We start from the raw sequence: 24,460 nt of genomic DNA on the forward strand, positions 1-24,460 counted from the left end.
GCAGAATAATTAATTGACTCCTAAGCTCTAAATCACTGACACTGTATAAAGAAACAATTCCAATGTTATTGTTTTTAATTTGAAATGTAATTGACTTGCAAACAGAACTCCAGGCTGCTGCTGTAGTTGGCTCCCATACATGAAATCCTTTCCAAAGTGAGAAAGCCTATATGTGCTAGGCCTGCTGGGATATGTTTATATAAACCCATATGGCATTAGACCTATATAGTTCATACAAAGAACAAGGTTACCTGTTCAGCATAGCATACTTATAACAGAAGTCTACCCAAAACAATTGTGTTCAATTTGAGCTTGTTAATTGCTGGAATTTTCATGTCACTTCAACTGGGGGATTAATTGTCTAGACTATCATTAACTTTATGTGCTATTGTCCTGCATGTCAGTATATCACAAATGATGCTCACCAGCCTCCTTCCCCGCCCAATGAAGCCATTTACAGCTGCTGCCTGCGACCTGGTATCCCACTTAGCCTTTTGTCTGCCCATCATGTGTTTTTTTTTCTGGTGCCACTGGTCAGCCAAATGGTGCTGTCAATAATGTTCAGCCATCCAGTGCTTTTGTTGTTCCCTCTGACAGCTTGATCTCCGTTCCTTTTCTTTGTGTGGCGTGAGTTTTGATGTGGCTGCTTTAAATCACAGCTTGCAGAGAATTAATAGTAACACAAGCACATGGTTGGTGGTCAGTCGAACAGAAAGCTATTATTGAATCAAATTATTTTGCAAAGGACAAGGCTATTCAATGAACATATGGTAATTTGAAAAGCAGCACAGGCTCACCAAGTGATAGTGGCCACAACCAAAATCAGGACTTTTAAAACCGTGCCTTTAGATAGTGTCGTCTTTGAATTATTCTCTTTTCTGCCATAAAATTATATGGAGGATTGACATGTTTGACAGCTGTAGAATCTTCAAGGTTATGATTTGAGCTGTTGGACATGATTACTGTGACCTATTGGTAGAGCTATAGGTGCTCACTGAGGCTTTCAATTCATTGTATGAGGCTTCAGATGTGCAGATGTCTTTTTCACCTCTGAGTGTCCTTATTCCATAGGAAATATCTCTCACACTTCATGTCAGATGGGAAGAGTTACTATTAGGCCATCAAAAGGGAAAAACAATCAAATCTGCAAAAAGGAATACAATATTGCCATCATCTGACTGCTTTGTGCCATTACATACAATACATTGTTATTCCTTGACAGAGCCTGAACATTTTATCACATTTTGTACTGACATAGGGTTTTAAATATATGCATATATGCAACAGCTTAAATCTATTGCCTCAGTACAACTACTAAATCTTTAAAGATAAATATATTGAATTCAACTGGTGATGGGAGCATTAGATTTACTGACCACCACCAATGTGTGTGTGTGTGTGTGTGTGTGTGTGTGTGCGCGCGTGTGTGTGTGTGTGTGTGTCTACTTGACAAGTAGAGTTCAACTCCAGAGTTCACCTAGAGTTGAACGTTCCACAAGCAATGGGAGTATAAGGCTGCGCTTTAGCAGAAACTCCCTGTTTCTGCTCTAATCTGTCATGCTCTAATGTAGATCAGGTTACGTTATGTCTCAGGCCTCGTCATATTAAAACCCTCGACGAGGTGCAGCATTTTAATGATAGGGGAGCTTAGAAAGAGAGAGGCGCTTTGAATTCAGCACCCCTTATCCAGTGCTGTTGCCTAGCAAAGCTCAGTGGTTGATCTATCGGCTCAACTATGTGCAGATGCATGAGGTTAACAGAAACAGGTGTACAAGTGGCTGCAGTGCCAGAATGGCTGAATATAAAGTCCAATTACTCTCACTTTCTGGCCACAAGTGAACAAGTGTCTTGTGATAATGGACTCTCATTGTTATTGTAGATAAAAAGAGAGATGAACCAATTGTCTCTCCTGAAACTAGGGTATATAATAGATTAACATTAGCATTTTAGCATGATATACTTCGTTCAAATAATAATAAATGTGTCCCCTATGTCCAATTATTCAATGACTAACATTACTGAATTTATTAAATTGGGATTTTCATGATGTGAGAAAGGACTTCTGAATGGTAGTATTGGTAATATTGGTCTCAGCCCTGCCTGAAGTGTTCGATTCCTGAGATAAAAACAGACAAAAGGCCTAATGGATTGAAGGGTCCACTGCCAGGACTGCGTGATGCCAAAAGCAAATGGAAATGCCGCCTGCTAAATGAAGACCTCAGCATCCACCTGCCTGTCTAGCAGCAAAAACAGGTAATAGCCCTGGCCCCGCAATGCTGGGTAGACAGGTCACTGCACTCTCCACTGGGGCAGAATTTGATTCATGGTTTCACTCATTTTGGTGCAGGTACAGTACAACCAAACTCTCCTACTTTCCTGGTTTATAGCATGTTCTGTTTATATGTTTGTCCTCTGTCACTGTTTGCATAGGAGGTCCTGTTGTCTCTATGTGTGAGTATATACACATATACTGTGTAACAATGTCAGTTGTCAATATGTTTCTGCACTAATGCCACCAAGAAAAATCCCTGAAGTTAAAGGGGAATGCCACCCATTTTAAGAATTCATGTTATTTGTTATTACATGTTATTTATGTTAATATATGTTATTTCTGTGCTCCAAGACAATTCAGTCAGTGTCTGTAAACTTGCACCACTCTTAAAGCTAGAAATCCGAGAGAAAACCCTTGAATTTGTCATGTCACTGCGATGTAAAATAATAATAAGAAAAAAGCTCCATAGACAATGAATGGAGCACTGAATTTGTGGAGCCATAAGATGCCAAGTTGAGTTGTGACCCTGAATAGAAATAAGCAGGTAAAGAAAATAAATGAAAATTATTCTGATTCACATTTTGATGTTAGATAGATACAGATTTACAATATTATTTAGCACAGATATTTTTGTGTCTCTGCTTCACATCGGGACACAATATGGGTTGTCCATTGTTTGATAGAAGGAGAGGTTTCAAATACAGAAATACACTGAGATGACATTGAAACATATGGTGTGTATGCGTCTGTTCATGGGACCAGTCTTCTGCAGGTACAGCACACACACAAAGTCAGGCACATTTATGCACATTTATATTCATATTCACAACTATAACATCTAATTTCCAGATTTTAATGCATGAGAGAGGATGTGCCCTGGGGCTCCCTCATTTGTTTCCATCGACTCAGTGATGCATCCTTTGTTCCCCTTCAGTGGCCGGCTCAGTGCAGCGAGCTTGGATGGGAGCACAGAAGGCCATCCGAAAACTGTATGCTGTGTGTACACTAGAAACAAGCATCTATTTTTAGAGAGTGTAAAAGTTTTAAAATGAAATGGGTACTACTGTCTTCTCTCCTAAGCCAGTGCGAAGGCTCATTCGACAGACTTTAATTGGGTGAGGGAGATTCCCGGAGATCAGCAGAGGGAGCCACAACTCTTATCTAACACTTCCTTTCTTTGTGGAAACAAACTGTTGGCTATGTGACAACCACAAAGGCTGACCACAGTGTGAAAACCCTCGCTGTCTGGAACGGGGCTGGAGCAGAGAGGAGTGGACGCCCACCTACATGTCCGGACCCATAATCAGGACGACGGCTTCTACTAACAAAGGTGCAACATCTTTCCAGAGCTATGGGAAGCGTTAACTTTCTGCTTTGTGGTTCTACTCTCCCAATATCAATGCAATTCCTGAATATCAATGTGTATTTGTCCTATGCAGGTGCTACAGTGAGGCGCAAGGCTGTGATGGACAGCTAGTCTTCTGTCACAGGACCCCTGGAGACATCAGCATTTCACATCAGCATCGACTTGATTATCTATTCAAAGGTTATCAGGTGGGCCAAAGTACAAGATCAAACTTACAATCATTGTCTGACTTTCAGCCCAGAGCAGTGATGAAACACGGCGTATCGTTCTGTGTGCTCCAGAAATATTATACCTCTTTTGTAGTAAGAGAAAGCTGATATTGTCCTTCTTGTGTAGATAATGTTTCATGACTCTGGGACCAAGCCAAACCATTGATATTGTTGTAAAATGCTAGGAATACATGAATGTCAATAGGAAAATCAGTCAGTTTTTATTAATCCCTGGAAGGCTGACTTTTAGGAAATACAAGGACTTAAGTTACAACAGCTGTAACATCATTGTCATTTTTAGTTGTGTGGGGATTTCATTTGTCAAGCCATCAAGTGCAAAACGACTATCTCAAATGTGTTGTTGATATTTTCCCTGTTTTCGATGCAAATGATCATCCCAAATGAGTCGTCTGCTGAAAATTTTATGTTGAACACAATCACAATAATCATATTTTATGTGGTGGGATTTTTGGCAAGTGTACAACACCGACGCTCGTTTGTTTTGCCTCTTTACAGGAAACGAAGTTGCCGCCTACGTCTCCTGCTGCACCCTCGATACTTTTTCATCAAAGGATTGTACTTTGGGGAGGTCTCAGTGGGAGGCAGCGCCGGACCTGCTTCTCATATATCATGTGCCCACATGAGGGAGAGAGATTTATATACCGGTCCATTCACGGCCGATATGTGACAGATGAAGCTTGAATGAAACTCAATATGTGAGAAATAAAATGTGATAAAAAAAAAAAAACATCCTTCCTTTTGCTGTGCTTACAGTGGGTCTGTGTCATGTGCCCAACACACACACACACACACACACACACACATGCACAACCCCGCAAGCCTCCCCTACTGCTGCAAGCCACATGTGACATAAATGATGCATACAGCAGGAACACCTGAGGCGACATCTATGTATCCCTCTGGTTCTTCTTCTGGTGATTTCTATTGTGCAGAGCTCTATCATGACTTCAGCCTTCTGTCTGTCGGTTTGTGTTTGTCAAATTCAAACAACAGCAAACCATCACTTCATCATTACAATCAATAAGAAAACATTTACAGTATTGCTATCTCTTTCAGCTGATACTGTGGTGTATATTTAAGTAAGTGTATATTTAAGCATAGCCTAAATTATTTCCAAGAAGAAATTACAGTGATTAAATGGAGTGCTCCGTTGGACTCGCTCTACTCTTTCTGCAGCAATAAGAGGGACAGAGGAAGGAGGATAATAGTCTAGCTCAGGGTGGGGTGAAGTGAGGACAGGGACAATAGAGAGGGAGAGGGGAAGGAGACGGCAGCATTGCTTAGTTTGGGGTGTTGCCTTCCTTTGACACATACAAGATAGGCTATATGTACCAAAAGTGCAAGGATGTATGTGTACAAATAAAAAAAACATAAGATGATGCAATGTTTCAAACACTCCACATCTATTCCTGTGTGTGCGCGTGTGCGTGTAGATGTAGATGTAGATGTGTGTGTGTGTGTGTGTGGCGGGGTTGGGGGGTTCATTTGTGTGCCATAGGGATTGTATCTCTGCAGATGCCTGAAGGAAGCCCCTGGTCTCTCCACCTCTTTGCTGGGGGAAAGAAAGTCTGTCCTCTGTCAAGGTTTAGTGCAGTGACATATTTCTTTGCTTCTCTCTCTCTCTCTCTCTCTCTCTCTCTCTCTCTCTCTCTCTCTCTGTCTCTCTCTCTCACTGTCTCTCTCTCTAATGAAATAATGAAATTGCTCTCTCCCGCTGTCCTCCATCAGTTGACACTTGGCCAGATTCTTTGGTGCAGCAGACTAGCTGAGTCATAAAGGTTTCAGTGGGCCCTGATTTATGAACAGTGATGTGGATGAGGGTGAGGCAGCAGGAAAAACACTGGTGTCAGCTCACTGATCACACACTGACTATAGGCAGAACGGGACAGAGACGACCTGCTGACTTATGAGATAAAGACAAGCACACACCACACTAATTCTGCTTCCTACTCCCTTTTCATTTAGTCAATTCAAGAGAAATCCAATGAGGCTGCATGAGCAGTTAATGTTGTAAATCTGAGGGGTAATATTTCAGATTTGCTATGAATCAGTTGTTTAATAACATGTTGCTCTTTTGAAATAGGCATCTACAGTGAAGTTTTAAGTTTTCATTTCAAAGATCGGGCTGGAAATGGTATCTTTTGCTGAAAGAAACTAAAATGACTCATAGTTGCTGATTTTGCCCGGTTTGCTGCAGCCCTCCCTCCCAGAAAATTGTGGACTGGCTTGTCAAGATGGATAGAACCAAAGGCTATTTGGCTGCCATCTACATACTTTCTCCATTAACCCCCATTAAAATTCTGGCTTGAGAGGAGCATTTTGTTCAAACCCAGACTGGAAAACAGCAGCCCCAGGCTAACTAGCAAGTAAAAAAAGTCTATCCCTGCTTGTCAAAATGAGACACAGAGCTTGGACACTGAATATCATTTTCTGTTAATGCGTTTATTTATGCTTAATGTTATTTGATTCGGCAGTTCATTGCAGTTGTGAGTGTTTAGACATATGAATAAAACAGCCTCGAGTCAGCATTAGTTTAACGTTTTTCAAGGCTTTATTGGAGTTCAATGCAGCACATCATGAATTCCACTCTCAGTGAGGATTTTCAGTAAGGCATTTCAAACTGGGTATTGCACATACTTGCTGTCTTATAGGCATATGTTGGTGACAGTAAAGCACACAGGTATTTGCAAACAAAACTCCACAAAGCAGAATTTGCACTCCAGACACTTCCCACATCCTGTCCTCTAAATCATTGTCTTCCATTGATTAGCTGTTTTATTGTTTGATTTCTTTGCTGGTACAGTATGCATGCTTGCGTACATGCACTGGCTCACTCATATTGATGATACAGAGGAAGTGTTCACCCACATTATTGCCCTCTGATTTCTAGAGATTTTCATCTGGCTTGCACTGGATGAACATGTCTGTATATAGAGCACCGAAGAAGACAAGACCCTTCAGATACAATGCTGTCAGGCATTATTCAGCATGTCAATCTAAACCTTTTTATCCTTTGCTTTTCCATTTTTCTCTTCAGCCTCCGCTGCCTCTACTTCTTTACTGTCTTCGTCCTCTTTCTCACCTCCCGCATCATCCCCTTCCTCTTTCTGATCAGCTTCCTCTTCTCCTTCTGCAGGTTGGCTCTCCTCTCCTCCTTCCTCCCCGTCTTCTTTTGCTGCTTCTCCTGCCTCACCTTCTTCATTTGCAGCGTCATTTGGGGAATGGATAAAAGTTAGAATTAGTTGACTGCTACTACACAAAAAATGCAAGTACAAATATCAAGCAAACATGAGAATAGCAATCAAATTGAAGTACTAAACTTACCTTCTCCATCTGCTTCTTTACCTCCCTCTTCCTCTCCCTCTCCCTGTTTTTCCGCCTGATCCTCTTCTGCCTCCTCCTTCTCTTCCTCCTTCTCTTCCTCTGCCTCCTCCTTCTCTCCCTCCTGCTCCTCTTCCTCTGCCTCCTTCTCTTCCTCCGCTTCCTCCTCCTCCTTCTCCTCCTTCTCTTCTCCCTCCTCCTCTTCTGCCTCCTCCTCTTCTGCCTCCTCCTTCTCTTCTCCCTGCTCCTCTTCTACCTCCTCCTTCTCTTCCTCCTCCACCTCCAGTTCCTCCTCTTCCTGGGGAGGGCTGGCCTCTGCCCGCAGTGCTTGGGTGGCAGATATTGTCTCCTCTGTGGAGAGCGGAGAACCGCGGAAGCGGGAGCTGAGTAGATAGGGGGCTGCGGAGCTCAGCTGAGAGTGCATGGAGAACTGAGGACCTCCATACGATGGGGCAGTGTACATGGCTTGGGAGTAAACATTGATGGACCCTGGTCCTGCCACATTAAAACGGTTCTCTTCCCCTTCAAGCAGCTTCCTAACATAGATTAAGAAACACATTCGAAGAAAATGACATGGTTAATTAGTTGTTTTTGAGGCGTTCATTCAAAGCCTTTATACAATGAAGATACAATATACAAAACATAGACACTGATAACACACTGACCTATAAGCTGCAATCTCAATATCCAAAGCCATCTTCACATTCAGGAGGTCCTGATAATCTTTCAAGTAGCGAGCCATGTCGTTCTTGTTTGCCCGCAACTCGTCCTCCAGTTGACTTATTGTGTCCTGTAGAGAGAGAGAGAGAGAGATAAATTGATGTGTTAGTGGGAGATTATGGTGCTAGATGCTGAATGCATCTCAACTAATCTTACATCTTTTGGGTATTATTAACACTCTCATTTACAGTCAGATTACAAGTCAAACTGATTGGAATTGTCAAAAGATGTCGAAATTTACTGAAATCTCTTATTTTCATCATAGAGGCCAATGTTTAAATGGAACCTATTCCTTTGTTTCAATGCTTTTCACTCTCTGACCTGCAGTGCAGAGATCTCAGCACTCTGTTTCTCCTCCACGTCCTGCAGTTGGTTCTCCAGAGCTTGGTTCATCTGGCGGCAGGCTTCAATCTCCAGCTCCCTGGCTTTGAGCAGCCGGCGGTACTCTCCAGCCTCATCTTTGGCATTGCGTGCACTGTCTGTGTTGCGAGCGCTGTCTACTGTCATCACATTCATCTTGCCGCAGAACCATTCTTCGGCCGATTGGAGGTTGTGTTGTGCCAGTTTCTCATACTGCACTCGAATGTCGCGGAGGGCGACGGATAGGTCGGGTTTAGCCACCTCCATCTCCACTGACACCTGGGCGCTGTACTGTACTTGGGCCTGCAGTTCTGCTATCTCGCTCTCATGGAGGCGCTTCAGGAAGGCCAGCTCGTCCAGCAGGGTCCCAACTCTTTTCTCGAGCTCGGCCTGGCCCAGAGCGGCCTCATCTGACCCCTTCCTGGCATCCATGAGCCTGCCTTCCACTTCCTCCCTGGCAAGCACTTCTTCCTCATAGCGCCCCTGCAGGTTCTGCAGCACCTCCTCCATCTGGTCCCTGTGGTTCTGGGCAGCCTGCTTCTCATGACGGGCCTCTTCCACGGCGGCACGGAGCTGGCGGATCTCGTGCTCGTACAGCCCCTGGATGTTGGATGGCTCCACGTGCCTCTGCCTGAGGACCAGGAGTTCAGTCTCCAGCAACTTGTTCTGCTGCTCCAGTTCATGGACCCGCTCAATGAAGCTGGCGAAGCGGTCATTCAGGTCCTGCAGCTCAGCTTTTTCCTGAGTCCTCAAGGTTTTGAACTCAGAACTGACCTGTGCTGCCTGGTTAAGGTTTAGTTCGGTGGTAGTGGCAGACAGTGGAGCAGAAAACAGCATGGAGGAGCAGCTGGAGATGGCACGGCTGTGTGTCGGATAACTTCTGCGTGTAGACCCATAGGAAGTTAGTGGGGCAGAATGGCTGGAATATACGGACTTGGATCCTATTCCTCCACCTGCTCCATATCCTGCACTGCGCACCACCACTTTCCTCTTGTAGGAGGAAGGGAAATAAGGGTCGTAGCCAATGGAAGTCATGACTTGCGAGGCAGGCTGCTCTACGTCTAGGAATGAAGCCGGCTTGACTGCACAGTGGAATCTGCATTACTCTGGCTTTTATAGTGCCAGTAATGACTGTGACGTAAGCTGTTTTTTGTAGGCATGCTGACAGAAGAAATCGATAATGGTGCCAGCCAGCCAGTCTCAGCCAAAGAGAGAGATGGAGGGAGGGGTGCGGAGGTGGGAGTGGGGGGAGGAGGGGGCGGGGATAAGTGTTGGAGCAACAAGGGACTGCAACAGACAGGGTCACTGAGGACAAATACAGTTTTGATGTATATTGTTCCCCTTGAAAAAAGCATAAGCTGTTACAACTGTCACCTTAAATCCTGACAAAGGCCTATCTCTGTCATGTACCAGTGCAAACTCCTTGAATAGTGCCTCTACCAACTGACAGAGGAGGGGGGGGGGGGGAAACACCTTTTGTCAACAATGACACAGCTTTGCACCATTTTGCGTCAGCCGTCAGCTGTAAGAGAGAATTCATTAAAATATCATCATGATCAAAATATCCCAATAAAGATGGCAGTTTATTTTTAGAACACTGCAACAGACCGAACAAATTCATCACAATAGGCCAATAAAAAACATTTCGAGACTCCAATGATTCCAACATTCCAATGATAAAAAAGAACTGCTCAGTCTTACAAAATAAAATGTTAAGCTCTGCACAATTTTAGAGGATTCTAATCAAAGTTCGCCCCCTAGTGGTTGTCTGTTCGCCATGCAAGTTACCCTGCATTAAATAATATTCTGACTCACTAAATGTAGCTGTATATGAGATACATTGCATATCACAAAACACTGCTTGCTAGGGATCAACTTTATAGATGCATTTTCCGCTTTACAGAAATTACATCTCAGTAAAAGTGATGTCTGAGAAACCCATGGACTGTCAAGTGCCTCACTGTACAAATAGCCTAGAGCATGGGATATGCTGTTTCATGGTTCAAAATCTTGATTTACAGGTTTTGGTTACCAAAGCCTGGGAATAAATGAATTCTTCCTTTCAGGATAGACTAGAAATCCTGGGATTCGTTGCAGAGAATAGACAGTCTCTTGAACAGGGAATTAGGTTCCTTGTCTTCCTATATTGGCCTTGATGTTGGCTACTAATGTGGTCACCTGTGAACCTGTGTTAAAGTAGCTTTGCATAATTAAAATGCATATATGAAAGTCATATTTTCCAATTATACGTGATCTCTGTGTCACTGTAATTTGCTTTTATTTTTTAAATACAACGACACAGTCATCAGAAGTATCGTGTTAAAAATTACATATTTTTTCAGACCTGCCAAGTACAAATTTGAAAAGACAGAGATGGAATTAAATGCTTATTTTATATACCTCCAATAAATAATGTGGTGTTGTTTTAGTCTGTTTTCATACACGCCAATCTTCAGAATGAGCAATATTTTTTCTCTCTTTAGTCTCGTACACATAACGAAATTAATGTGTGAATATGTGATATGAAATCAAAGACAAAGAGCAATGCCTTTGTGGTAAAAGACATTTGTCAGTACGGCGTGCAGGTTGTGTAGATTGGGATGGTGTGGTTTCACGAAATATCAAAGTCTGTGATTGGCCACATGAAAACACCCACAATATATTGTCCAATAAGCGATGACCTTACTAAAGAGCGGGTAGCAGAACTGTTGCTGTGATGCTGTGACGTAAAACAATACTAACGTTAACAACAACAAAGGATGATGTTATGAAGTTTTGAAATTAGTTTGTGCCTCATTTCCCCATATAAACGAAGTTTTTTCACCGTTCACTGTCTTGTCAAAGTCACAGTATACACGTAATTACAATGAGGATGACCGGTAAGTCGTTTCAGCTTTACAAGTGATGGTCACCCGGTGAGGCTAACGTTACGTTAGCTAGCTCACGTTATCTATCCAGCTGAGTTAGCTTGCTAGCTAGGCTAGCCAACAAAATTGAACTATTTTATCACCAGGTGACAGGTGTTCATTCTGTGTGTTTCATCAGGGATGAATCTGTTCATTTGCTCAGGAGAGATTTTCGGGGCAGCTGAGAATCTGAGCGGTTACCGCTGCAGAGCTAACCTGGCTAAGTTTTGAGTGACATTTGGGCTAAGGGTAGTCCCAAACACTTCTCGATCGATAAATGCTATCAAGTGACACAGCACCTTGCCCAATTATCTGTCCAGTTAGGGTTTCTTAGGAGACTCTCAAATACACGTAACGTTACATAAACTGAATGAATATAAAACAGCAGGAGACTTGGTAGTCGAATGATATTGCTAGATGAAAGACTTGTCAATAACATTAGCTAACGTTAGTCTCCGTAGGCTATTGTTGTCTGGCGATGGGACATTGAAAAGGCTATATTCAGCCTGTATATATTTTCTCTGTATATTTTCTTTTACATAAATTCAGTCATTGAATGGTCCATTTGCCTGTTTTCCACACACTCTCTCTCTGTGTCTGCTGCGCTTCCACACATTTCTGCAGATCCCGTGAAAAGCTGCTAAGCTTCAAGTTGGAAGATCAGCTTCATCGATATTAAAATGGTAAGGCCTCCTATTCAGCTAGCCAGTGCATCCTTGGTGTGTTGTGCATTTTACTTGTGCAGCCTATGGTTGCACTGACTATTCTTTAGCAGGCATTGCTCTTACTAGCTCCCCTTGCAATCAACCATTCCTGAGCTATATGTCTTGCCTGGCCAAGGTTTTTGTCTTCTTTTCTTTCATGTATTTTTTTTTCCAGATCCGGATAGCAGCATTGAATGCTGCTTCAACAGCTGCTGATGAGTCTCAAGACCCGCTGAAAAGTAACAAGAGTCAGACTAAGGAGGCTCAGGTACAGACTGTTACACACTATGCAAAATAATTAGTAATATTAGGCCTATCTAATTACTCAGACGTTTTCTTTCTTCTATTTAATAAAACATGTTTTATCCCTAAGGGGTATTTAAAATAAGTTGTCTGATTTGTTTGTTGTCTGTTTGTCGTCTGATTTGTTTTCTCTGTAGGAAGCCGAGGCTTTTGCTTTATATCACAAAGCTTTAGATCTTCAAAAACATGACAAGTTTGAGGATTCAGCCAAGGCCTATCATGAACTTCTCAAAACTCCACTGCTTAAAGAGGTAACATGTCACACAGCGTAAGCCTGATCCTCTTATCAGGGTTCCTGATAGATTGATCAAAAAATTTGAAAAACAGTTTCAAAATTACTGTAAATCTAGAACAATTTGGTAAACTTTACCCAATCTTTAAAAGGCATGATTTCAAATTTCCAAAAAAGTAAAGAAAGTTCAACCTTTCACTGATCACCTACAAATTCAGAACACAAAATTCAGATTGAGTTGTCTGATTGCACAATTCTTGCTCTATACAGGGGCCCTGTCTTTACATTCATATTTCTTGACAGCACTAAGATTAATCTGCATTACACTTTGTCTGATGCCGTATTTGATGCATCCTCTAATGTTTTAGGCCATGCCCTCAGATGATCAGAGAGTGGGTCTCAAGCATCCTGGGCTGATGTTGAAATACTCTACTTTTAAAAACTTGGCTAGTTTGGCTGCATTGCGAGATGACTTGGAGACGGCTATGGAGTTTTACTTGGAGGTAAATCAATCAAAATACCAAAATAGCACCAGTTTAAGTGTCTATTGTTATACCTATGACATTGGACCATTTTGTGCAACAAAATGAAAATGCCTTTTTAACGCACATAAAGTCCACTGTAGAGAGTGTTCCTATCCCATTTGCTGATGTGTTCTTTTCCCAGGCTGTTATGTTGGATTCCACTGATGTGAACATGTGGTACAAGATTGGTCAGGTGGCTGTGCGACTGGTGCGCATACCTCTGGCCCGACATGCCTTTGAGGAGGGTCTGCATTGTAACCCAGACCACTGGCCCTGCCTGGACAACCTCATAACTATTCTCTACACACTCAGCGACTACAGCTGTATGTCATACATCTTTATAAGCCTTTTTGCTATGTGTCCTCTCACTGCATTAGCGGTGTTCTTTTGAAGTTTGCAAATGGCTTAGATATTGAAAGGGGAGTACTATCATCTGTTTGTATTTTTCCAGGCTGTTTGTATTTCATCTCCAAAGCCCTAGAGAAGGATCACTGTTACACTAAAGGCCTGGTGTTGAAGGAGAAAATCTTTGAGGAGCAGCCCTGTTTGAAGAGGGACACCATGCAGATGTTCATGAAATGGTGAAGCCCGCTCACTCTGTATTCCTTAACTCCATCTTGAGAATGTGCCATAGCTGTAGCTTTATACTTTCACATCAGTGAACCCGTCTGTTTGGAGTTTTACAAACCTCTGTGCTGTGGTCTATTTTGTGTGCAGCGATATGTCTGTTCACTATGTGGATGTGGAGGAGGAGGAAAGCCAATCCATTGTGGACGAGGCCCTGGAGCTACGGAAACGCAGACAAGCTCTCTCTTACCGTGAACCGAAGCCTGACCTTGTCCTGATTCAGCCCATACGCTGCTTCTCGTGAGTGCTATCCAGCTTTACTCTCTGGTTGTGCTAATAGTTTTGAGCAGGGTATATAAATTAATTGGTGATATCTCCTTTTAATAAGAATTGAACTAGTATGAATGAGCTATTGTTTTGCTCTTCAGGTGGAAGCATGTGGGCGAGAGCCTTCTTGCAATGTACAGACATCAGACCACATGTGAGCCACCGCGCCCGAGCCTCGGCCGCAGGATTGACCTCTCGGAATACCGCGACCCCAACTGCCTCCAGAACCTGCCCCAACCAAGCAGCCCAATCAGCACGGGCCAGACCACCGTGCCCAGCAGCAGCCCCAGCTCCTCCCTGCCCCCGGTGTCCCTCCCTGAGCCAGCAGTTGTGCCCCAACCCAGCATTCAGCCTCAGATCGCCCCCAGCCAGGCCACTGTAGAGATCACCACTACTGCTCCCCCTGTTGGTTAGTTGCTTGCAAAGACAAATTACTAAATTGCTTTTGTATGTATTGTTTTGTGTTAGTTATATTTGTAACTATAATCGTTGTATTACTGTTATGCAGTGTGATTTAATGATTTATTGTCCATACTGTACGTTCACAGCTATGGATACTTCACTGACAGAAAAAGTGAAGAAAGCGCCGAAGAGGAAACGTGTGATGGAAGATAGTGGCGAGACAGCCAAGCGACGCTCGGCACGTGTTCGAAATACAAAGTGCAAGAAGGAAGAGAAGATTGATTTTCAGGAGCTGCTTTTCAAATATCTACCCTCCAGGTAACCTCAAATCAAATATAGGTAGTTAACATCACTTCTTTGAGTTTAGCTTGGTTGGTAAAGCATAGGTTTGCCACGCCAGAGATCCTGGGTTCAATTCCATCAGAGTCGACACGCAGCCATTCTGTTCTTTTTACACTTGTCTATTTTTGCCGCAGCTGCTTATGTCTGTGAAGCATGTAAATACACTATTTTGACTTGCGGGTGTATCTATACACAATGAAGACATAGAAAATCAATATATTTTAAGATTTCTTTATTTATTGCACCAAAATTTCAGTTTCCCAATTGAAAACAGTCAAACTCCTTCCACACTGTAAGTCAAAATGACCCTAAACAAGCTTCCAAATAATCTGCAGACACTGAACTGTTTGATTTTTTTTCAAAAACTAACAACCATTTCACATTTGCTTTTAGGCTAAAGAAATTTGATCCGGAGGATGATGATGAGAGCCTGAGTAATCTTGAGGCGCAGTGTAATGGGAAGGATGACGCACGGCTTCTCCATGGGAGTTGCTTGCCTGTGGACTCAATTGAATACATGGAATCTGGTATGTAGTGTATCATGGATATGTACGGACAATTCATTCTCTACTGGCATGTTGTGTTTTCTGTCATTATATTCCCTTCTGTAGAACAACAGGATGTTCACAACTTCCTGCTCAATAATATGGCCAATGGTGGCATACTGGACCTGATGATGCGCTATCTGAAAGCAGTGGGTCAGAAGTTCACGGAGGATTGGCCTCGGGGGCTGACTGCTGTGGTACTGGAGGTCTATCAGACCTGGAGGAAGCACAGCAGCGGCCTTCCTAACCCTCTGCTTCGGGACTGCAGCAACCAACACATTCGGGTAAACAGTTGTTTAACTTCTTGACGAACTGAACTGGATTGGCAACATTTTCTGTTTCGGAGCCAATGAGCCAACTGAATTGGGTTGCAGATGTTAAAGGGCTTTGGGGCTTTGGGGCTATCTGGAGATCATTGGCTCATTGGCTCCAAAACAGAAACATTTTGGGGCTCCACATTATAAGCAATAGACACAAAGTAACAAGGTGGAATCTCTTTATTATGGTAGAGGTTGTTGCTTGCTGTTGTTAATGTAGCTTATCCTGTCCCTGCAAGAGACAAACACTAGTGGAGAAATCTAAATTCTCTCTCTAGCTGGAAGCCTCGGCAAAGACAATTGACTGTTCTGAACATCTCAGCACTGCAAAACATAGTTATTAGAATAATTCTTCAACTGTCTTATGATTTTTCTCAGTATGTTCACCTATGAAAGAGCAATGTTTGTTTTACATGCACCTTATGTTGTTTTTGGCCTGGGTTAAAGTTGAAAGACATCTGATCCACATATTCCCAGCTACTCTGGGCTGTTTAAGGACTCAATCTGGACATCAGACATTTGGGCTGGTCCGTAAACTCCCACGGCTAATTCAGGTTTTTAGAACCAAGGACCCAGACATAGTTTTCAGTCAGATTGGGCCTCATATTTTGCACCCATGATGACCTCTAATAAGTGATTACTTCTGTTTCATATACAGGAAATGTTGGCAATGAGCTTAGCATGTATGGAGCTGCAGTTGGAGCAATGGTCACACAGCAAAGGGAAGACTGGTAAGTGCCAGTGAACTAGCCTTGACTTGGGCTTGCAACATCCATCTGTTACCCTGTGAATTAGGGCTTTACCCACGATGAAGTTGGGGGGAGGATCATCACGGATCCAAATCCATAGTCCGAAACTTGCATTGTATTTTTAAAATTACAATGATTAGTCTGAACGGGGTGCTGCAATTACAAAATAAGATGAAATATTTGTTACTGATTAGCTGAGAGGGGGAGCGTATCATTTGTGGGGGACGCCATGTTTACTGTTGCCTTGTTATACATTTCTTTGGTCTTTTCTAGTGTCTCCGCGAAGGAACAACATTGGTCCTGGCAGTGATGCAGCTGACACAGAGTTCCCTGGGCAGCACTTCCAGGGCGATCTGTTACTCCTGGCCTTAGGTTCTTCCCAGAGGGACCTTTTTGAGGAGGACTGGCTGGATGTTATGGTGCGTGTCTACTGGCTCAAGGCACGATTCTTGGCCCTTCAGGTAAGGTTTTTGCTTGCCCTTTGATTCTGTGGGAGCTTACCTCTCAGCCATCTCAAGTTTGAGCTCACCTCAGATGGCCTGCTTCTCTGTGTGCTGCCTTGTTTTTTCTCAGGGGGACATGGAGCTGGCCTTGGAGAGCTACGACGTCTGTACAGGCTTGTTGCAGAGCAAGCCGAAAACCCCAGAGGGAAAACATTACACCATCAACCTGCCTAACCTACGTGTAGATGCAGCAATCTCAGTGGAGGAGGTCAGTTTCCTGGCTGATAAAGAACTCTCAGATGCATAAAGTTGCAAATGTGTTTTTCTTTTGTCAATCTAATTCCCAATTCCTACACATTATAATAATACACTTTTGTCTAATTATTTTTTTCTTCATATTTTACTTGCAAATAACCTGACCATTGTACAAAGAAAGGAGGCAGTTCCACCTCTAGTATGGAGTGCACTATGCAGGATATGTTAACACTTTTGAGATGATGCTAACCAGCTTGTACTATCCACTAAACATACACAGTGTACTAAACGTTAGTGTGCACCATAGCAAACTAATTCAATATCGTATACAACATGGTGACTGTGCAGCATTTTTTTGCATAACAGTAAATTCGAGAAAGAGATTATTTTCAAAAATTAGCAAATTCCTTTAAGAGCTTCTCTGTAGCTATTTTGGTTGTGGTTTCATGAAAGCTCTTCTGTCTCCATGGATAGATTGACAAGAGGCTGAAGTCTCTGGAGCGTTGTCAGTCTCTGGAGGAGATCCAGCGCCTCTTTGAGTCTGGGGACTTCGAGTCTGTTGTGCGCCTGTTACAGCCCACTCTTAATTACGGCAGCAGGAGCAAACCTCTGGAGTTTGTCAGCTCAGCACCCGAGAGGCCTGCTCAGCTGATGCTTCTTCAGGTTAGATATGCTGCAAATCATAACCACAATAATATAAATTGATTCTCCATCACTTTGGAAGCACATGATATTGAATTGCACGGTTGACATTTTGTCATTCTCTGCCCTACTTCCCTGTGGCATAGAACTCGCTGTTGAAGCAGAAGGACTACCAGCAGTGTCTGGAGTACACAGAGTTGGCTCTGAACGAAGCCCTACAGCAGCTCAACTCAATCCCAGCCAGCTCCCCCTCTGCTAAGGAGGAGTGGGTCAACACCATCGCACAGCTGCTGAATGGCATCGAGGTCTGCTTCACTGAAAAGCCAGAGCTTCTCAGCAGCGTCCCTCGCTTCTCCAGCATGGCCCGACTGGCTAACAACCTCATCCAGGTCAGGCGCGTGCTAAACACAACACTGTTCTTCGCTAAAGGAATAAATAAAGCTTTGTGGGAGCTAAAACTAGTGTGTTGTTATTGTTGTGTTTCCAGCTGATTGACCTTAGCATGGCCATTTCCGACGATCCCAAGGAGCCTTATTTCTTCTCGGTTCTGCCTTGGATTATCCTGCATCGCATTATCAAACATGAAGAGGCTGCTTTTGACTGCATGCTTCGACAGCACATGTCTGTAGGGGATGATGAAGGTTTGTTGGGTTCTCATTTTCAAGCCCACTGTTTATGTCTTGGTAGTCGTTACACTGGGTTGATACTGTTAAGTCTCATCCCCAGATGACTCGGACACTCCCATGCTGCCCTCCTCCCTGATGTTGCTGAATACAGCCCACGAGTACCTTGGCCGACGCTCCTGGTGCTGCAACTCAGACGGTGCACTCCTCAAGTTTTATGTGAGTCTGTTGTTACACTTTGGTTGAAGCCCTGATCAAGTAATGATGTGTATTGTGTTATAGTGCTGTCATTTTTTTCATAATTTAGTTTGAATGCAACCATTGCTTTTGAAAAAAATCCATATAATTTTCTTCAAAACTCCCCCAGTTAAAAGAAAATAGGCTTGATTCATTGTTTTAATGCAGTGCTCACAGGGAAAGGCAGGTTCCACATTGAACAATAATGCAGCCTGCAACAGTTTCATGATAGTTTTTTAAAGTTCTGCAAGTAATGTATTCTGCCTAAGTGCAGGGACCAAGATGCTGTTCTGAGAGTGCTGTTATATCTAGTGAAAACATTCCATGAAGCAATGCATTGCTTATATCATGTAGGCCTATATGCATATATGCCTTACATTTATTCAAAAATGGGATATTTTGATCACTGTTTCTCGTATGTTTTGTCAGTGCTTTGTCTGTTTATTGTACAGAGAAAATAACATGGGAAAATTGCAAAATAATTTTGAACATTGGGAGGAAAGCAGGTCATATGAGGCTACAATAGCAGTAGTAGTTTATATCATCTGTATGGATTATCTGAACACTTTCACCAAGCTGTATGCCATATGTTTGGTGTAGGTTCAAGTTCTGGAAAAAGAGCTTGCAGCCTCCTCAAAGGAAGAGTCCCATCCCTACAAAGAGGAGCTGGAGATGGCCTTGGAGCAGTGCTTTTTTTGCCTATATGCCTACCCCAGTAAGAAGAGCAAGGCCCGCTACCTTGAGGACCACTCTTCTCCCCAGGTCAAACACTCACATCCTTCTTAATGTCACCCTAGTCATGCTTTTGGTTCAGTGCATCATCATTTCCTTTTTTTTAACAACTTTATTTACATTTTCACAATACAAAATATATTCAAGTTGGAATATGGTTACATGTATATACTGACTTATCACCCCCACCCCACTCTAACATAAACACCCACCCCCAGCCACCTCCTCCCATTCAGGGTCACACAAACAACCAAGGAGAAGAAAAAAAAAAAAATTTTTTACCAGCCTTGTCCTTTACATTTTTGGTACGTAAATTAACCAGTTTACATATATGACGGCTACAGATTGTTCAGTCAAAGGATAGTTTCAAAATAACTAATAAAAGGAGACCAGGTTTCATCAAACTTTTGGCGTGATCCACGTGCAGTATATCTGACCTTCTCTAATTTCAACATTGACATCACCTCCTGAATCCACTGCATAAAGGATGGCGGCTTTTTTGCCTTCCAATTATACAAAATAAGTCGACGGGCCAGCAGAGAGGCAAATGCAATTGCATTTCTTTGGTGACCAAGGAGGCCCCCCTCTGACTGGACTATCCCAAAAATGGCAGTAAGGGGGTTAGGATTCAGTGTTGTATTGCATAGAGATGAAAAACATTCAAAGACTGAGGACCAGAAGCTGCTTAGAGATTGGCAGGACCAGAACATATGCCCTAGAGAGAGACCGGCGTATGATGGCACCTAGGACATTCTGGGCGGACAGATGGATACATTTTGGACAATTTATCATTGGAAAAATGCAGGCGATTAAATATTTTAAATTGTATCAGATTGAGTCTTACACAGAAAGATGAAGAGTGAATCTGTGAAATAATGGAGTCCCACAGTTCATCTGAGATTTCCTCTCCTACGTCTGATATGCATCATCATTTCTGACATGACAATTATATCCATGCTGTCATAGCCATTCTACCATAGCTTGTTCCTGTCACGTTCGTGGCCTGCATGATATGGCGATAATATGCAATGTGCGATTCATTTGCTGCAGTAACCATATGACATGTGATATAGCAATATCAGAGTGTACCATTCTTTATTCCTCCTGATTAGGTGTACTGCTAAAGCACATCTTGAAAATAAATAGCCTATGACAGCTGTATCAAAAATGAAAGAAATTTAAAATTTTCATTAATATACATTAATATGTGTTTGGTCTGGCTACTACTGGAACATTCCCCCATTTCTTTGAGGCTTGGCTTCAAAGACATGCCTCCTTCCTGGCCCCCTGGTCTCTTGTGTTTTTGCAATGTATTTGTCCGGCCACTAGGTGGTTGTCATTCCCACAGTTGTGTGTTGGTACATTTCTGACTGACATTCTAACTATAATGCAGTAATTGTGCAATAGCACAATGCAAGAGAGTTCACTTGCTAACGCTGTTAGCTGGTTGAACATCTAAGTCCTAGGATCCTGAGGAGCCGCAAAAACAACTCAGTGCATCATTAAACAAATTGATTCACTTTCATGGAGCTTGAATTGGGTTAATTGTCTGTATCAAAATGTATCAGAAGTTCCCCTGGGCTTACACACTGGAGGGAAGTAGCAGGACCAAGCTCCTGTTTGGAACTTTAAATCATAGTAGAAGTCCTAAAGGTGTATTCACAAACACCTCCGGCTTTTTCACTGAACCCTTGTTCAGTATTTTATGAATTTTCAGTGAAGATAGAAGAGTGACAACAGAGAGATGCAATAGCCGAACAGGAGTTAGCAGTTGTGTTGTTCTGCATTAGATATACACATTAGTAGACTAAATAACCAAGAGGCCCCATTACCACCCTTTTGCTCTGCCACTGTGTTTTACACTGTGATATAATGGACCGTGACATTAACATTTCCTGTGAAATTAATCTCTGTTTGGACTGCAGGTTGAACTGTTGTGGAGCAATACCCTGTTCATGTTCCAGTATTTCAAACCTAAGACACTGCCTGAGTTTGACAGCTACAAGACCAGCACAGTGTCTGCGGACCTGGCCAATCTACTGAGGAGATTCTCTGGCATCGCTCCCCAGAGTGACACTCCCACCCTCACCATGGACGAAGTGGCAGCCTACATCGAGGACACGACAGCAAAGGTCAGTTACTGGGCTCACACCGAATGTTCAGAGCGCAAATGAGTTAGACATGCCAAATGAGTGGATGTTAAGTTAAGCTCTCTGTATTACCATGGTGTTTTTTTTAAAGTCATGCACGACCATTAAGTCACAGAATTGTACTTAAAGAAACATTGCATTTTGTTCTCTTTAAGGCCCCATGCCTTCCTGAGGGTGGTGCCCCTGCGCCTCCCATCATTAATGAGATCTACTACCTGCTGGCTGACTACCACTTCAAGAACAAGGAGCAGTCCAAAGCCATCAAGTTCTATATGCATGACATCTGTGTGTGTCCCAACAGGTTGGCATTCAGCTCATATCTCTACACCAGTGTAAATACTTTAGCAGAAAAGAAATGCTTTGGTAATTCTATCCTATTTTCTTGCATCTTAAAAGTTAATATTTTATTTCTGCAATAAAGATTTGCAAAAACAACATATGACCGATTTATATGAGTGTAAATGTGCATGTGTCGGTCTGTCTGTTTTCTGGTATTACAATTCCAGAAGATTAATAATCAGAATCAGCCAGATTTGCCAAGTACAGTAAATGTTATGGAATCCATCTTGGTGGCACTGGTGCAGATGCAGTGTGTGTCTTCCATCAGGTTTGACTCCTGGGCCGGTATGGCTCTAGCCAGGGCCAGCCGTATCCAGGAAAAGCTAAACTCCAACGAGCTGAAGAGTGACGGACCCATCTGGAAACACTCCCAGGCTGTGCTCAACTGCTTTAAGAGGGCCCTGGAGATAGACGGCTCCAACCTGTCTCTGTGGATCGAGTATGGTACCATATCATATGCCCTGCACTCCTTTGCCTCGCGACAGCTCAAGCAGTGGCGCAGCGAGCTGCCTCCAGAAGTGGTTAAACAGGTGAGGCGCATGTTAACGTCAGGCGTCGGGGAGTTTTTTTGTTGCTCCGCTGTCAGTTTGGGTTGCGTCCGATTTTGTGTCAGATTTTCCACCTCTGTGAGCTAAATAGATGTCACGTCCTGTCACTTCTGCTTGTTCCACATGTGAATTTGCTGTAGAGTAAATTGATCTGTCCCCTTGAGGTAGATCACTCATGAAGGCTCAACTGTGTGTGTGTGTATGGTTTCAGATGGAGGAGAGGAGAGACTCCATGCTGGAGACAGCCTCCCAGTGTTTCCAGGGTGCTTCCCGTTGTGAGGGGGACAGTGATGAGGAAGAGTGGCTCATCCACTACATGCTGGGGAAGATAGCAGAGAAACGCAAACAGCCTCCACGGGAATACCTGCAGCTTTACAAAAAGGTACACAACAGGGGTAACCCATGCAAAATGATATGAATTTCAGTGATGTGATACATAAGTGCCATAAACAAATATGTTGAGGATAATTCCAGTTCTTTTCAACCTGGGTCTTATTTTCCTAGTTTTTGAAATTTTGAACATTATCAATCATCATGATGGCAAAAAAAAGGCCCAGGTTGAAAATAACCTGAATTATCCTTTAATGTTGATGACCCTGATGAAGGCCACAAGCCGAAGCGCGTTGGTCTAACAATAAAGTTGTTCTATATACTACAAGTGTTGCTGGAGTTTTTACCTTTTTAGACCTTTTTCCCTTCTCCATGCACCTTGGAAGTAGGTGAAGTTGTGCCAGAAACCCCTACTCTTATCCTTTAATGTTGACATGATTGCAGACATTTCTCTAGCTCTCCCTGTGAGTGGTTTCATAACCCACCTACAGAAACAAAGATCACTGCCCTCCCACCACCGCAAGATGTTTTCCATGATAGAAAAATGTATGAAGTTACTCATAGGTCTTTTGTTCTGATTAGATCAGTGGAGGCAGCTGAACTTGTAAGAAACAGAGGGCCATGGAGGTCAGCAAAGGATGAGGGGGCAGTGTTAACACCGTGAACTCATGTCAGCACACATGGCTCTGTTAACGCCTCCCTATTGCAGTCATTTCCCTCAGTATTATTTATGTAAGGGTTATTTAGTATTGGCAATCAGATGAGTGCGTTGTGTTGTTGACTCTCTCCTCTTATTTACAGGCAGCACATTATCTGCATGAGGAGGCAGCCAGGTACCCCCGGAAAATCCATTACCATAATCCTCCTGACCTGGCCATGGAAGCCCTGGAGGTGAGCTACCTGTAGCTGGTCATTCAAAGGGTTTCTAGTTGTGTCACATTGATGCAATGATTTATAAGATAAGTGTCAGAAACCATTCTAATTCAAATGAATGAATGAAAGACATAGACATGCACCTTTGGACCATTAACCCTCTCTCTCCAACGTCTCCCCTCCAGTTATATTTCCGTCTGAGTGCCACCATCTTAAAACTGCTTGAGGGTGGTGTGCCTGACCTGGAGCACGAGGTCTTTTTCAATATACTGGTTGAGGCAGCCACAGGGCCGTTTGCCAGGGGGGAGGAGAAGAGCATGCCAAGCTTGCCTAGGTCCCACGAAAAGTAAGCTACAGTAATATAACCCAGTAGGAATCGGAAAACACAACTGCCCATAAGGCCCAACATTCATCCTGGATCTTTCTGGTCCTTCATTCTTTCCAGGGAGAAGCCCCCCTCAATGATGGATGAAGACTCCCACTGTTCATCAGTTTGCGCAGGAAATGTCCTCGGCTCCTCCCTTCCTTCAGTTGCCGCCCCAGGTCTGACATCCCCTCCTTACATGGCCACACCGGTCGACCACGATTACGCCAAACGTAAAACACTCCGGCGGCAGCAGTGGCAGCAGCAGCAGCAGCAGCAGCAGCAGCAGCAGCAGCAGCAGCAGCATGAGGAGCAGCAGGCCGATGGTACAGTCCCAGTCCTAGACACTGCCTCTGGGGTTGGGCCCTTTGCCTTTTCTGCACTGGGACAGGAAGCCCACTGGGGGGTGCTAAGAAGGCTAATCACCACGCTAATGGCTTTGGTTTCAGTAATAATTATCCCCATATGCACTGGGTGATTGGGATGTGGTGAAATGGGCAATATGGCTACTGATTATTTGACTGCTTTGTTGCACCTAAAAAAGCAGTGGTGTTCACACAAACACAGGTATGAAGTCAGAGTTTGTCAGAGAGCATCCAGTGTGTGTGCTGGTATAACATCCATTTTAAGTCTCTGTTTTACTGTTGGTCTTTCTCCTTATTTACTTTCCTTCCCACTCCTCTTGCTTCTTCTAATATTTTGCAATTGCTGTTTTGTTGTAATTTCCTCAGCTTGTA

At 43.3% G+C, this 24,460-nt stretch overlaps 2 protein-coding genes and 1 long non-coding RNA gene across 3 annotated transcripts in view; 2 read left to right on the forward strand and 1 right to left on the reverse strand.

Annotated features, from left to right (window-relative positions):
- Positions 1-3,493: 3,493 nt before the first annotated feature.
- On the forward strand, positions 3,494-4,570 carry LOC144539587 (uncharacterized). The gene is made up of 3 exons (XR_013505032.1): positions 3,494-3,602; positions 3,712-3,826; positions 4,364-4,570. It is a non-coding gene; the product is annotated as an uncharacterized LOC144539587 (long non-coding RNA).
- An 876-nt stretch (positions 4,571-5,446) lies between these two features.
- Positions 5,447-9,304, reverse strand: neflb (neurofilament light chain b). Its single transcript, XM_078285161.1, has 4 exons — positions 8,231-9,304; positions 7,855-7,979; positions 7,193-7,725; positions 5,447-5,550 (listed from the first exon to the last, which is right to left on the reverse strand). Exons 1-4 carry the CDS (start codon positions 9,302-9,304, stop codon positions 5,447-5,449), a joined length of 1,836 nt encoding a protein of 611 aa, XP_078141287.1.
- A 1,713-nt stretch (positions 9,305-11,017) lies between these two features.
- cabin1 (calcineurin binding protein 1) overlaps positions 11,018-24,460 on the forward strand; it is a 42,864-nt gene continuing 29,421 nt past the window's right edge. Inside the window, exons 1-27 of the mRNA XM_071927823.2 lie at positions 11,018-11,148; positions 11,800-11,858; positions 12,055-12,147; positions 12,320-12,433; positions 12,783-12,917; positions 13,081-13,261; positions 13,390-13,519; positions 13,656-13,805; positions 13,934-14,241; positions 14,381-14,552; positions 14,970-15,103; positions 15,188-15,405; positions 16,097-16,169; positions 16,461-16,648; positions 16,761-16,898; positions 17,360-17,548; positions 17,674-17,916; positions 18,015-18,168; positions 18,254-18,369; positions 18,988-19,149; positions 21,045-21,251; positions 21,425-21,570; positions 21,877-22,138; positions 22,368-22,538; positions 23,288-23,377; positions 23,545-23,705; positions 23,805-24,049. Coding sequence (XP_071783924.2) covers positions 11,856-11,858; positions 12,055-12,147; positions 12,320-12,433; positions 12,783-12,917; positions 13,081-13,261; positions 13,390-13,519; positions 13,656-13,805; positions 13,934-14,241; positions 14,381-14,552; positions 14,970-15,103; positions 15,188-15,405; positions 16,097-16,169; positions 16,461-16,648; positions 16,761-16,898; positions 17,360-17,548; positions 17,674-17,916; positions 18,015-18,168; positions 18,254-18,369; positions 18,988-19,149; positions 21,045-21,251; positions 21,425-21,570; positions 21,877-22,138; positions 22,368-22,538; positions 23,288-23,377; positions 23,545-23,705; positions 23,805-24,049 — 4,183 coding nt within the window. The 5' untranslated portion in view covers positions 11,018-11,148; positions 11,800-11,855. The remainder of the gene's footprint in view (positions 11,149-11,799; positions 11,859-12,054; positions 12,148-12,319; positions 12,434-12,782; positions 12,918-13,080; positions 13,262-13,389; positions 13,520-13,655; positions 13,806-13,933; positions 14,242-14,380; positions 14,553-14,969; positions 15,104-15,187; positions 15,406-16,096; positions 16,170-16,460; positions 16,649-16,760; positions 16,899-17,359; positions 17,549-17,673; positions 17,917-18,014; positions 18,169-18,253; positions 18,370-18,987; positions 19,150-21,044; positions 21,252-21,424; positions 21,571-21,876; positions 22,139-22,367; positions 22,539-23,287; positions 23,378-23,544; positions 23,706-23,804; positions 24,050-24,460) is intronic.

Source organism: Centroberyx gerrardi, chromosome 8 (genome assembly GCF_048128805.1).
Source record: "Centroberyx gerrardi isolate f3 chromosome 8, fCenGer3.hap1.cur.20231027, whole genome shotgun sequence".
Classification (NCBI taxonomy): domain Eukaryota; kingdom Metazoa; phylum Chordata; class Actinopteri; order Beryciformes; family Berycidae; genus Centroberyx; species Centroberyx gerrardi.